At 40.2% G+C, this 14,990-nt stretch overlaps 1 protein-coding gene across 8 annotated transcripts in view; it reads right to left on the bottom strand.

Annotated features, from left to right (window-relative positions):
* The window catches only part of LOC310956443 (unconventional myosin-XVIIIa-like), a 55,331-nt gene that overhangs the window by 1,743 nt on the left and 38,598 nt on the right, over positions 1-14,990 (bottom strand). For 7 of the 8 annotated variants that reach the window (XM_083926655.1, XM_083926652.1, XM_083926658.1 and 4 more), the window contains 9 exons: positions 14,700-14,813; positions 13,603-13,719; positions 12,496-12,579; positions 9,666-9,803; positions 9,182-9,367; positions 8,946-9,085; positions 8,253-8,297; positions 3,129-3,251; positions 1,151-2,579 (listed from right to left, as the gene is read on the bottom strand). In XM_083926655.1, coding sequence (XP_083782781.1) covers positions 1,166-2,579; positions 3,129-3,251; positions 8,253-8,297; positions 8,946-9,085; positions 9,182-9,367; positions 9,666-9,803; positions 12,496-12,579; positions 13,603-13,719; positions 14,700-14,813 — 2,361 coding nt within the window. In that variant the 3' untranslated portion in view covers positions 1,151-1,165. The remainder of the gene's footprint in view (positions 1-1,150; positions 2,580-3,128; positions 3,252-8,252; positions 8,298-8,945; positions 9,086-9,181; positions 9,368-9,665; positions 9,804-12,495; positions 12,580-13,602; positions 13,720-14,699; positions 14,814-14,990) is intronic. The other variant, XM_083926657.1, reaches the window with a different exon arrangement.

The following is a 14,990-nucleotide window of genomic DNA, read 5'->3' as shown; positions in this document are numbered from 1 at the left end:
TTACTTTAAGGCATGTTTATCGACAATGAAAGTGACACTTTCTTTTAAAAAGGTGGTTTAATAATTTTGTTGGTGCCTTAACGGTTTACTAGATAACAACACTCACTGGTAATGTGGAAGCTCTCTGGTGGTATTGGTGTTGCTGGTAGATTATATTTTGAACACAGTGACTCCAAACTTAAACACTGTCCAAAACTGTTATTTAGTACTTTTATGAAAACAGTTATATTGTTGACATGGCCATTTATGTGTCAGTATCATCTTCAGTATCTTCATTTCACTCCAACTAAAGAGGCAAACATGTTCAAGGACTATTAAAAAAATGAGCCTGTCTGGCTTGTTTCTTTTTTTTTTTTTAAAGAGATGTTCAAACAGTCAGAAAAATTACCCTCAAAATAGATAGGCTTTTGAAGCTTAAAGCTAAACTTAGCGTTTCAATTATGATGCAAAGTTTTCGCATCAAGTCATATCAAAAGTCGTGTCACACATCTTTAAACTCTTCTCAGTCAACATTTTAGAGCAAAAAAATGTGTTGTTTAGTTTTTGCTTGATTGCCAACATCTGTTTGTGCTTGAGGAACAGCCACAGCCAGAGTACCCTCTCTCAACCCAACTGTACTTATAACATATTCAAACCCAAAGTCAGAAGAAACCTTGCAATTTCCAAAATAGAAGCAGGAAAGTAACTTTTGCTTTACAACAGCAGTATGACTGATGATTAGTATGTTAGTGCACCACAAATAAACGGTAAAGCAACAAAGAGAGGAGCAATTCTCAATTAATTGCAATGATGAATAACAATATACCACTCAATACAATGTATCTGCAGCTGTTTATGATGACATTTAGAAGTAAAACTGAAGTAACTGCACTGTATCAGTTAGGCAAACAAGAATAACTCAAGAATTATGCAGTAAATTGCTATCTTCTTAAATGAGGACCAATGTCAGCAGGAGCAAAGGGTAAAAAAATGTGTGCATGCACTTATTGGCCAATGTGGCTTTTGAAAAACGTAGCTAGGGCTTATCTAATACTACAAAAGTCAACATTAGTGTACTTCTACACACACAGCAAACTAAGTTAGTACATTCAGTGAAATGTATCAGTTTCAGTTATGCCAGGCTCCTGGGTATTATCACACCAAGCATCACCTTCAACTGTCAGTATCAGTCACTGTCAGGCCTGTAGCGGTACTTCATCACCAAGTCATCCATCTTCTTCTGGTTCTTCTTGGTTTCCTTCTTGCTGGTTGCCCCACGACCTGCAGCCTCCTTCTCGTCATTATCAGATTGTTGTTTGGGGGCCCTTTTAATACTGCTGGAGCTGCGGTAAGAGATGGTCGAGTCGGAGGAAGAGGACTCAGACGAGTTTGAGGAGGAAGAGGAATCCTCTGACTCACTTTGCTTCTTCTTAGATCTCTTCTTGGACTTCTTGCCCTTCTTCCCCCTCAAGCTCTTTCTGCTGTGACGATCATCTGAAGAAGAGTCGTCAGACAGAGAGACCTTGCTTTTTTTATCTCTGTGACTGCGGGAGTGGCGGGAGCTGCTGGTACTGAGGGTGCTGGATGGCCGATTGCCATAGTCCAGAGCAGAGCCTGATGCAGAGCGAAGTAGGCTAGATGTGCTGCGACCGAGACCATCGTCTTCTCCCCTCTTTCTACTGTCCTCGCTTCCTGGCCCCTTCTTCTCAACCTCTTCCTCATCACTAGACTCATCAAGTTTGCTGCGCTTGAACTTAATGGGTTTGAAGCTCAGTACTTCATTGATGGCAGCCTCCAAGTCAGGGTCCAAGTAATTGCGGTGGGTGACTGTCTTAATGTCAGATGAATCTGGCAGGGTACCATCTGAGGAGCGTGGTTGGGCGGGGGAAGAAACACTGCGATTGAGGGAGCGGGGACTGAAAGATGAAGTTCCCCCTTCACTAAAAGCCACACTATGGCCATCATCGTCATCATCATCGTCTACATGTAGGCCGAATTCACTGAGGCCGCAGCTGCGTGCAAGGGAGAGGCGGGAGCTACTGCGTCTGTCATCCTTCCAAGAGCTGCTGCGACGCAGCGACCGGGGGCTGGAGCGACTCACACTGCTGATAGTTGACTTATTGTCATCATCCATGTCCAACATGCCCCTTCTGGTAGACATCCTGCTGGGGGCCACAGAGGACACCATGGAGTCCTTATCAAATTCAGGGCTGCTGCGGGAGGTCCAGCGGGACTCCAGGCCCTTCCTGGCTCTGCTGGTCGCTTCAGAATAGGCCAAAGAGATGACAGAGCCTTTGTCGTCTAAGTCTTCCTGTGCCTGGCTTTTCTTCCAGTCCTCCTGGAGCACTCCAGACTTCGACTTGGCTTTGCGAAGGGAGGCTTGGTCTGGTGTGTCAGGCTGTTCTTTGAGAGTGTTAAACAAGGAGCTCTCATCACCTGTCCCCCCTATGGAGTCTTTCAGGTTGGAACGCTTCCTGTAGCTCAAGGAACTCATGACAGAGATTGATCTGTTCTGCTCTACCTCTTTCCCATCTTTATTTCCATCATTCATCTTCTCCTTAACTTCTTTTACCTCCTTGGTATCTGAATTTGCTGAATATCTAAAGGATTGCGTAATAAAGTTGAGACCAGAGACAACCAACAAAATAGATAATAAAAAATCACATCTCCACATACTTAATTAAGAAAATGTTGCCATCTTCAGTTATATGCAAAATGCTTTATGTGGTAAATGAGACTTTCGATACCTTGACGGAATATTACATTTATCATTTTCATTTTGTCCTTGGGAGCAGTGAAGAGTTTATTGCTGTTATGTACAGTATATACTGTAGAAAGTGAGGCAATCAACCAGTGAGGAGATCTATCTAACTGTGGCAGAGGTGTCATTAAGCAGGCGTGCCAACTGGCCATGGGCCACTTCAATAAATTTGACAGCAGCCGCTACCCTGTTTCGCCTCCTGTCATTAGACAGATACTAGGAGAAAGAGATGACACCTAAACACATGAAATACTCATCCTTCTGCTGCAAATTGCCCCAGGTAAGCCTGGGCCTTTTTAAGACAGGGAATGTGGATACTTGTATTACTGTGTTATCACAGGGGTGTACATAGTTATCTGCCATGATGCACAAGGGTTTGAGCACTAACCTGGTGCTCTTCAGACTTCCTTCTTCTGACAGGGTCTTGGTGGACCCTTTATTCTTTGAGAGCCAAGACTTAACTCCATCGACACGATCTTCCACCTCAGAATCAGTTTCTGTCTCATCCCCACTGCGAAAAAAAGAGAGAATCAGCTTAGAGTTTGTGAGAAGAATCAACAGTCCAACACAGTCTAACCCTATACAGCAAAAATATTCATCTTAAGTCATTTTTACAGTTTAAATTGCAAAAATCTTGCAATCAAATGAGGTTATTCAACTTGTTTTTAATACAAATCAGCTTATTTTTCCTAAATCCCCGCTCAGCTTCTTGATACTATTAAAATAAACTGCCTTAAGCTGCCTTGTGCAACAGTTTCAAATCAATTTAGTCAGATTTTCAGAGAAGAAATTAGTCTAAATGACTTAACTATGCAGTGTACCATAGCAGGAATTACACAGACAAATGATGGTTAGTTTAAACATATCACTAAGCTTTTTGTTAGTAATGTTACAGTTTTTAAAGATCAGTATGATGCAAGATAATCCACACAGGTCATGGGTGATTATGTGATGCAATAACAACATAATCAAGATGTTTAGCAGATGTAGATTAGTGATTTAGGCAGAATGTACATAAAGCTGTTGGAAGCTAAATTAACTTGTTTGGCTGGTTTTTGGGCAGCTAGCATCTGTGTGGCATGTCACCTGCTTCAGATGATTGCCATTGGAGTGGAGCCATGAGACAGCCCCGTGGCCCTATGCTTGACAAAACAATCAATATATAGAGACCTATGTATCCCCATGAAAAATCTTGGTAGATCCCACCTGGATAAGGTCATTCCTCATTCATTCCAAATCCACTGTGAATTTTTTGAATGAAATGACATGAAATCGTGAGGAAGACGAAGTAGAGTGGCAAAACCTCTAAATTAATATTGGCTAGGGTCGAAATGTACGTATTTGGGCGATTACATGAAAAATTCTCCATTTGTTTGAGGATGAAGTGCTTCCAACTTCAGTGCTAGATAAACTGCCTTCCTTGACTACATAATGTTCACATTCAGATGGAGTTTAGAAATTGAACAGAGATTCATATGTTCAGAAATATGGAAATCAAGAACGCCCCTGCATGTTATACTTTTTTTAATGCCGTTATCTCAAGATCACAAGTTAATTATTTAATTAATTGGTTTAATCTCAAGAAAACCATAATATACTCCTTATCATAAAAAAAAAAGCCAGCCATCACTCGTATCTCCGTGGTCAAATCAGCCGATGCTAGGGCAGCCATATATACTGACATTTACAGTATGTTTAATGCATCCAAGTGGGCCAGACCGGGCGAATGGTGACTTTAGAATATCTCCCAATTGATACAATAAATTGTTTGATTTTGTGTCTGTATGTAGTCAGAAATGTTCTCAACTCAAATGTATCAGTCATTGTCAGGAATGATTCTGTGTTTGTCTGTTGCTATGTAAAACTCACTCCAAAATTACTTTCATTACATTTTGGTTTTAGACTTACAGTATAAAAACACACAGTAGCAGGGAAAACAGTGGCAATGATGAGGATTGTAGAGAATCTGCAATTTTCAATTTAGGACAAGTTTATCAATCTGAGCCTTAGAGCATTTTGCAAAATGTTGTATAGGGAGCATAATATTCAAAGAGGTGTGAGATGACAGCCAGGCTGCTGAGGTCTATCATTTGTCCATATACCACATATCCATCTATGTAGGTCTCCTAGTGAACAGCATACCATTTCCTTTGTCACCAAGCTTTGTGTCACACAATCAGTCATGTTTCCTCAGAGAACAAAGTGTCCTCTCTGCTCCCTTCTAGTTTTTTTCTGGTGGTCTGCCTAAAAGCTAGGGTTTTTTTTACACAAGAGAAGCGGTGGCAGTGCCTGTGGTGTGTTAGTATCGTGAGGGAGTGAGCACAGACAGAAAGAAGCCTCAAATTCTTGTATTGAATGGTATTCAGGCTTTTCAATATTTCTAAGGGCATTAACATGTTTAACTTTCTCATCATCGCCATTACAGCCAGACTAAATGGCCTGATTATATTTTTTTATACAGTAAAACATTTTCATTTTAGAGTTTGAGAGGTGTTTCAGGAGGCAGGAAGCTAAAATTGTAAATGCAAGTAAGCTATAGTATCAGCCCTCTATTTCCCACTGCCTCTCTTCTCTACTGCATGCAAAATACAAGCGATAAACACCCAACAAAACAAGATAATGGGTTCATTAATACTAGAAAGTTGATTACACATGCTGCCCATTTGTCATCTCCGTGATGCAGTTACTTTTTTTTAACATGATATATCACACAACAAAATACTTAAACCAGCCCACAGCAAAATTAACATCTCTCTAACACACACACACACACACACAAAATAAAGGTGGCTTGCAATTGAGTGCTGTGCAAATGGTGTCACAAACGATTTGTCCTTGGCCCCACACTACTAGCTAACCAGTCCTGAGGCTTACAGATACAAACAAGCCCCAAGAATTTAGAAGTGAACATTAATAGCTTCTGACAATTGGCCTGCACTGGTTGTAAATCTTTGTCACAAATGCTCAGCAGACTCAGCATCAAATCTCGTATGGCTTGGTTATATCAGTTTAGCAGTTGTGGTACCAATACCATGTTTTTAAGTTATCTGTTCAACATAAGCTAATTATATGTTGATAAAAAAAGAACAAAGGACATCAATTTGTGTTAATGACACACTAAATACACTAAATCCTGCAACAATTACAGTCAATCCATATTGGTGGAAGCACTTTTAAGTCCTACATTATATGTAACTCCTGTACTTTAATGGTCCCATTTTGGAAAAAAAGGGAGATTTCCATGTCTTATTATCTTATTATCACAAAGCAGGTTGAGATTGTATATAAATAATATGAAAGTATCAAAACTCTCAGTCCAAAGAGAAATGCACACTGTCCGTATTTAGAAACTGTGCCTTTAAACAAGTCTTGACTTCCATACGGCTGTAATGTCACAACTAAACTATATAAGTAGAAAGGGAGAACACCGTGCCATAGTAGGTATCTAAGATTGGCTTGGCCTGCCGGATCGGTTCATTCTGTCACAGACACAGTCACAATGCTAATGCTATCGCTGTAAATGCACTTTCCTATGTACAGCCAATCATATTGTGTTACGTCATTTCTAAGCAAAGGAGTCTAATCCCAAGCCGATCTGGAAATCCAAGCACATCTGGTACCCACCGCCACAGTCACTCCCCGGCTACAATGATGGTGCAGAGATGCCGAGAGTGCAGATGCAGAAGATCTGGAAATGTAATTTTTCTTCACTGCAGTCATTGTTTAGCAAGGTGGGCCCAGAGGTAGCATATCTCTCAAAGAATATGGCCCCTAATATAGCCTGCTGTTCTGGAAGGGGAAGCCCAGTTTGAAAAACTGTGATATCACCTATACTATCTCCCCTTCAATAATAATAATTCAGCTATTATTACCTCTGCACTGGGTACAAAAATATTGAATGGTAATGTAAATCATCTGGAAAATCCACTTCAAGATTAGAAGACAAATCACCTCTTCCATTATTGTTCACCCATGCTGCTAATGCATTGATATTGAAGGAGGGTAAAATGAAATTTAGTAAATACAGAAAAGCCTTGCTTTTTTCTTGAGTTGAACAAAAAGAAAAGCAGAGCACTGAAACATACGGGTTGTCTGATGAAAAATGGATAACACGGGAAAAAGATAACGCATAGTCTCTTTGAAGAAGCAATCAGAGGTTAAAGCAGGAAATCATGGATGGGTATATCTGCTCGAAACTACATTTGTTTTCACTACGCTCTGATGAAGGTTTTAATTATCTCACATGCCACAAAGATTCCTTTCACTGTATAAAAACTGAAAGAAAATGGGATTCAGTCAGTCAAAAGAACACAATTAACATTCACATTCAGTGACTACACATTTTACAAGCAAGACAAGGTGATTATTTGTATTTAAAGTTCAATGTATTACAGCACTATTAAAGAAGGTTATATTAGCAGAGTATATGCATGCATGGAAATCAACAGCTGAAGTTTTGGATGAGAACATTTCACTCGCTCCCTGTGCCATCACTGTCCTGCACCACTTGCTGACTGTGCAGCCGTGCAAAGACAGTGCGCTGCAATCATTTCATGGCATCGCTCACAGTTTTGCTTAAGGTCTTCCAGAGCACATGTAAGTCACTCCCACCATGCTAAGTTTGTGTGGGGGCACAATACATATCATCTCTTCAACCCATAATTAGATTTTTTTTTATTTTTTAGTTATATTTATTTTCAGAAGCTTACAATATGTCTAAATTTGTCCACATTTTTTCATAGTTTTAGTTTGTTTTCAGGCTGTGCTGTTATGATTTCAACATGTGTCTCAGCCCCTATTCTTCTCATTTCTTATTATCAATAAACAAAAAGGAAGTCATCAAGTCATCTTAATTTCATTCAAACTATAAAGCAACTAAAATTGGAAATTTTCTTACATATTATATTTCAGATTTCACATGATCATATAAAGTAAAGAATAATCTGCAGTGTATCCCCAGTACAAACTCAGTGAGATATGAACCTGTGCTTTGGAAGAGCCACACAGGAGCAGAAGATGGGTAAAAATCAGTGGAGTTCAGTGCAAAACAGCTTCAACCCAAGATCCAAACGAATGCATGATGAAGGTGTATGATGAGGCTGTAAGACTGGCTAAAAGGTTTGTGCCATTGTCATTTATAGCTGTAGTCTGTTCACCATATTTAGTTTAAATTTCCTCTAACATTCTGCAAAGTGTGTGTGCCGTCAGGTTTTTCGAATAAATTCTTGTTGCTCTGAACGTAGCAAAACAAGAACCGAAATCTCCAACGACACCTCTGGACACTAGGCACAGAATGAAACTAAATTAAACACCAAAGCCATCCTTTAAGCGTAGCTTTTATCATGATGTATGCCACAGACTCCGCTTTCCTTTTTATTGAGAATGACTTCTTCCCGTGGTGTTACTGTGAACAACACACAATGAGAGGATAAGGAATACTGCATTATTCTCTCTTGTGGTTGAAACAGGTGAGAAAAAAAACAAAGACAAAGGATGCATTTTCCATTCTCACGTTTTGTTCTTTCGTTTCTGATACTTTGTCACCATGTCTTGCAAACTGCCGAAAGTGTGGAAAAAAACAAAAGGGGAACAAAGGAAAAAGGAGAAGGTGAGACACAAACAACTGAGAAAACAGCAAATAAACACTTTTACACTTATACACACACATATAAAATAACTATCCATTGTAAAGCAGTGACTCTGTAAATCAACTCATGCTGTTGCTGGATTCCTTCCTTTCTTTGTGTGAAGTCTTCCGTGATAGAGGTCTGTACCACTGCAGTCAGTGTTTACCAAAGTGGGCCCAGAGCTAGCATAACCCTCAACCCCTCTAGAAAGAAGGAGTAACCAAAGAGGGAAAACCTGTGCTTAGACAAAAGATCCGAAGCAGGGAGTCAAATGAAACTATATATATTTGGAGAACAGACTAAATGTAGTATGACTCCAAGAGTACAACAGAGGTTGAACAGAAATTGATGCAAGAAGATGTGGGAGATAGAGAATTAAAAGATTCAAGTTATGATTTACAGGCTACTAAAAAACTAGCAGTTCTCATTTTATGAGTTTCTTTCAGCAAGATAACTTGTACTGATACTAAGGACTCTAGCTACAGCCCAGCACATCTCCGATGTACCAAGCACATACAGATCTACTCAAGCAAAGGCAATTGTATCTTCCTTCGGTGAAGGTTAAAGCTGTGCTGTACCTGTTGATTAAGTCATCATTGTCATCACTCTCCATCTCGTCCTCTATGGCAGCCTGCAGGTCACCTATCCTCTTGAAGGCCAGCTTAAGGTCCACTTGTAAGCTCTGATTTGCCGCCTCTAAGCTTTCGATGTCCATTTCCTGTTGAATGGATCACAGCACAGAAGAAGCACGGTTACCTCCTCTAGTGGGAATTCCAGTGAATCGTATCAAGTCTCCCAGCACCCAAAGCCTTACCAACTCGTGCTTCTTCCGGCTCGCCTCGGCCTCCTTCTTAGACAGCTCTCCCATTTCTTCTTTCATGTCCCTTATCTGCCTCTGCATTCGCTTATTCTGCTCCTTCTCCCTGTTTTCTGCAGCAATGCGTTGGTTTCTCTCCTCTGTCAACTTTTCAAGGTTCTCCTTAAGACGACCCACCAGGCTCTGGGGAGGATTCGAGGTGAACTTGTTCTTACAAAGGTCACACAAGTGGACAAAAATTATCTCATTGTTCTGTATTTACCCTTCAATGTTTATCCCTAGCCCAACAGAGTTGGTCTCTTTAAAGATTTGAGCATGGCACTTTTCTCAATTATGAATTAAAACATATTTATGCTTTTGTTAACCAGAACCCCAAAGATATGGACGTATGCAAAGGACCCCATACCCTCAATTGTTACCATCTCTACCTCTTGATAAATAGAAAATACAATGTCAAAGTTGCAGGTTCACAAAATATCACCTCCAAGCGTTTGATTTGCGTCCTCTCGTACTCCAGCTTGGTCTCCAGCTCTCGGATCTTGGCCTCTTGACGGCACACAAGAGACTTTTCCACCATGGACTGTTCTTGGAACTCTAGCTGGCTCTGCAGCGAATGAAGCTGGAGGAGGGACACACACACATACAAGTAAACACACACAACCACTCCCTGCGGAGCAGTGCTGACTGCAAACCTCCTTCTTGACCTCTGCTTTTTCCTTCCTTTTAAGTAAGGACTAGGAAATACTTTGCGCTAATGTCATGTGTATGTATTAAAACTAAATTAATGTTCACTTTTTCCACCCTTTTTGTGTAAATTTAATCCATCTTGGTACGTGCAAATATTGTGCATCCAGCCTGAATAATGAGCTCTAGATAAGCCCCCAATTTACCACGAATGGTCAAAAGAAGAGCTTGTGGTTCAGGCTGAGTAACACAGAGTCACAGTAATTTCACAGGCCTTGGGAAAGAGTGCAGCTTCATGCAAAGCACGTTTGTTCCATCTGAATCGTTTTCTCATGACTGATAAAAGGAAGAAAGATATGTCACAACAAAACCAGCCCAAAAGGCAGCGTGGCACCTAATGGGGGACTTTGCATCTGAGACAAGGAGGATTTGGAGCTTTCCTTTGATATTACTAAAGAAGCTAGATTTCCCTCCTACTGAGGATGAGATAACCACTTCAAGGTCAGATGCCTTAGATGGCTATCGCTGCCGTCTCTGGCAGGTTTTAACAATGCCTTACAGCCTGCTGTGTGTCTCTAGTGTAGCCAAAAATGTTCTGATGGGTGGGCCTTGTATATAACTGAGAGGACCAAAGCTTTGGCACGCATATAACTTAATCTAATAGCAACATGGTCTGCTGTTAGGAGGTGGCAAAAGCTCAATTCTGTCCTTTAGTGAAATTATATTTAAAACACATTCTGTTCAAGGCAGATGGTTTTATTTGTTTAGTCTACTCTGCATATCAACACTTAAAGGAAGACACCCTTTGAAAGTCCAGTTACTCCCAGCCTGAGTGTGTATAATATGCATGCAAACTAAACAGTAGATTGCCATAAAATAAATATGTAATATATTAAATGCAGCATTAATATCTCAGAGGAAATTCATTTTTGCACAACACACATTCATCAACAAAGAAAACGGGCACGTATTAATGCACGACACACGCGACATGTTAAGAGGTTATCCTCTGAACAACTCCATCAGAAAAACACTATAATAATAAAAGCACTGCTATCAACAGAGGCCTGAATCAGGTACATTAACCTTTTTACCACATGAATCCACATTTATGCTGAGCCTCAATCATTTAGCTGGGCGACTCAAGCACTGTATACAGCACCAATCAACATAGAAATAGGCTAATTGCACAAGAATGTTGTAGCTACAGCTTATGACGGTTACATAATGCATATAAAAAGCTGTTAGTGAGTGAGCTGTAAGACAGTTGTACAATATACAAACATGCCAACGATAACAATGTTAACATGCTGATGTTTAGCTGGTGTAATAAATCCCAAATTTACTGTCTGAGTGTCATATTTAGTCATATGTTGGGCAAACTAAAATGTTTGAATTTTTTGTTCTTCCTGGGGGGAGCGTGAATGTGCATGTCATGGCAAATATTTCACTCTGAACCACAAATCTCAACCTCAATTTAGGGTCAATGCGTGCACTGGGAAGCCTGCATAAAGTGTACCATATGCTACGTTCTTTGTACACAGACAACCAAACCAACAATCAGTCCTCACCTTGTTTGTGACACATTAAAAGCACGTAGCTACAGCCATTACTCATGCTAGAGGTAAAGTGCCTTAGAACTGTTTTGAAAAACACCAGAGATGGACTTGCTACCAACGCTCGCATGAACACAGCACACACTCTATATAAACAAAGGGTGCAATTATATATTTATAAGTGTGTATTAAATGTTCATGTAGGTAGGTCATTGTACTTGGAATAACACACAAAAAGGCAAGAAAATTCATGTCTCAGGGTCTCTCTACATGGTATTGTAGTGTGTGTGTCTTTGTTTGTGTGTGTGTGTTTGTGCGTGCTTGCGTGCGTGCGTGTGTGCGTGCGTGCGTGTGTGCATGTGTGTGTAAGGAAACTAGCAGATGCAAAAGTCACACAGAGCAGGAGTTTGACATTTCAAATATGCTGTGGGCGTCTGTTGTGAGGGCCTTTCTTATGTTTCAAGGTGAAATGGCATCTTCACAGTTTTTCTGTTCTATTCTATAGGTGTACACTAACAAGATGTTGCTATTATGTCCAATTATCTCATTTTATCACTTCAATAGCTAGGACATCTGATAAACAAACAAAACACACCATCTGACACTGTTTTCATAATTTTCTGATATTTAAAAATAAAATGATACATTGACATTTGAATGACAAACAAGACCACAAATAAGATTAAAAAAAGCGGAGACAGAAGCTGCTGCACCAAGTGTAGAGATAACTGTTGAAAGGACCAGAGTGAGTGCTTTCATTTTATCTAATTGATTAAACCATGGCATCAAGCTGCAGAGTTTATGTACATGACCCTTCCTTTTTATGTGGGTACTGAGAGGGAACAAAAAAACTATTTTTCTCCTTGACTCTAAATCTTCACTGATTCATGCTATTCAAATGCAAATTGCATCGCAATTTTCAGAAGAATGCTGCCACAGGAACTGAGCATTTTTTGGTCACAATAATCAGAGAAAGTCAGTGGAAAGCTGAAGTCTAATCAGAGAGGAGTGTTGAGGCAGCGGGCAGGTTCCTGGCAGACGGCTATAGTGCCTTAGAATACTTCCTCGTACCTTTTCTTGGATCTCCTGCTTCTCCTTTGTGGCCTCTTCCAGCTGGGCCTGCAGGTCACTGATCTGGCTCAAGTCCCTGGCAGACTGGTGCGCGCACGCACGCACGCACACGCACAAGCACACACACACACACACACACACACACACACACACACACACACACACAAAGTTAATGGTCGGAGAATTAGGATGTGTGTATATGTGTGTGAGAGAGAAGTGTGTGTCGGTGTATGCTTCAAGTACTGTATCTGTAAAAAAAAAAAAAAAAAATCCATTTTAATGTAAATGGTTAATGAATATAATACATCTGTGCCAAATCATTTGTCATGTGATCTGCTGTAGAACAGATTGCATCTCCCTGATTGCAGAGCTCACACTGTGTTTAGAGGGGAATATGTCCTCCAAACCTCAAAGCCACTCTGCTTAAACATGCAGAAAAGGACAGAATGTTAATAGGTGTTTTCAGACCAAACGGAAACTGAACGCTGAAGGGAACTGCCCACTGGGGAAAGACACACCTACAAGATAGTGCTGGGCGGTATGACCAAATAGTTGTATCACAGTGTGTCTTAAAATGTTGGCAGTATCACAGTATTTTTCTTTTGCATGAATGGTCCTTATTATAGGTGTTAATAATGGTGGCTTATTCTACTGTCATGAGTACATAGAATTTTGTAAATGAACATTATTAGTGTTACAAATTGTTTATGTGTCACAAGTTGTTGGTGTTTTGCCCTGTTAAAGATGTAGATTGTAGAATATCAATTGTTGTTAAAAATGACAACCATTAACAAGAAAATAATTCCTATTTGAATTGCCAATGAGAATGCTTAAAAATGGTAAGTACCGGTGCTGCATTTGCCCATGTGGTCAACCAATCTATGAACACTTATGTAATTCATTCAAAGTTCCTCTTGTGCTGGGAAAGTACCTACTCTTGCAGTGTGTACACCATAAAAAAGGAGAGTACCCCACATCTTCTCAAACTAAACACAATTAAACAAAGGAATTACCCTTTTTTTCATTTCAGCCTGAGCATTGATGACAGATGAATTCATACAACTGTATTTCCAGGGCTTTTAAGCTGCTCACCAAGGTGTGGGTTACCTGGGCAACTGCAGCTTTGTGTTTCTTCATCAGCTCATTCATATCCTCCTGATCTTCCTCCATACGAGACTGCAGGTCATTCTTCTCTCTCTGCATACGGCTAACCTGCTCCTCTAACTGAAGGACAAAATGAGGAGGAAACACACACACATTTTAGTATATAATGATAGGATTTATTCATGAGCTATTGAATATGATGAATGGCCGTTAGCTGGCCAGGCCGTGGCAGTCCTGGAATCTCATCTGATGGCAATGAAACACAATCTGGACAGGGCTCTGGCTGGAGGATGAGACCAATTGGTGATAATCAATTGGCTCATTAAGGGAGAGAAAAGTGCAGCCAGTGCAGCACTACTGGTGATGTCCTATTTAGGGTTCATCCTCTGTGTTCAGGGATGGGGGGGCTCTGGCCCTCAATTTATGCATTCTTTAATCTGAGACTTTACAAGACCTTCCCTTGCCATAAATACAGCGATTAACAAGCAAAGCACAGGCACACAGCACTCTCTGTGTCATCCCCAGAGACACAAACCTCCTCAGTCTACACGTCTGACATGCAGGCAGTACTCATGAGACAGCCATTAATGAGCAGATGTAGAGAAAAAAAATTCCACAAAGCTTATTTATCCATTAGAGAAAAATGTTGAAATCAGATATATGCCAAAGGGCATTTATTATTTTAATATCCCACCATGGCTTGATGATGCACGCATATTAATGTTGCCCTGCTGCTTTTTTAAGAGTGAAAGTTATATACTGTAGGCAAAGCCATTAATTAAGCATTGTTTGTTGTTTTGTGTTTCATTTGCTCATCTAAAGAAGGGTATAGAAAGATTTACATAAACAATTTCTCTCTTATCCGTTTCCGCATTGTGAGATGTAAAAGGAATAGGTATATTTCATTATCTATTAATGTGTAATATAAACAGTTGATTATGAACTAACAAAAAACGTGTTGTGTTCGAAACATATGCAGGACTGATTGGCATTCAAGTCTACTCAAGTGAATAATTGGAAAACATTTAGTGCTGTTCCACTCTACATAATACTGTATGCTGCAGCTTCAAGACATGTAGCAGACTGATGTAAAAACCCACCGATATCTTAGCTTTGACCACGTCCTCCATTTGGATGTGCAAGTCCTCTATTTCAATCTCCATGCTCTTTCGAGCCTTTACTGAAGCTGTGGAAGTGAACTCTGACTCCTCCAGCTGTGAGAAACAGGAGGAAGGAAAAGGTACCGGGGTGAGGGACAAACATTAGTCGGCCAAGATCAGGCATCTAAGCTGGATAAGTAGAGGAATGAAGATTTATCAACATGTGCATAATTATACTCGGAGACCAAGTTTAACTAGAATAATCTGCTACATCCTGATGTAGTGATGACT

This window comes from Echiichthys vipera (assembly GCF_963691815.1).
Source record: "Echiichthys vipera genome assembly, chromosome: 14".
Taxonomy (NCBI): domain Eukaryota; kingdom Metazoa; phylum Chordata; class Actinopteri; order Perciformes; family Trachinidae; genus Echiichthys; species Echiichthys vipera.
This window is presented reverse-complemented; position numbering and strand designations above follow the sequence as displayed.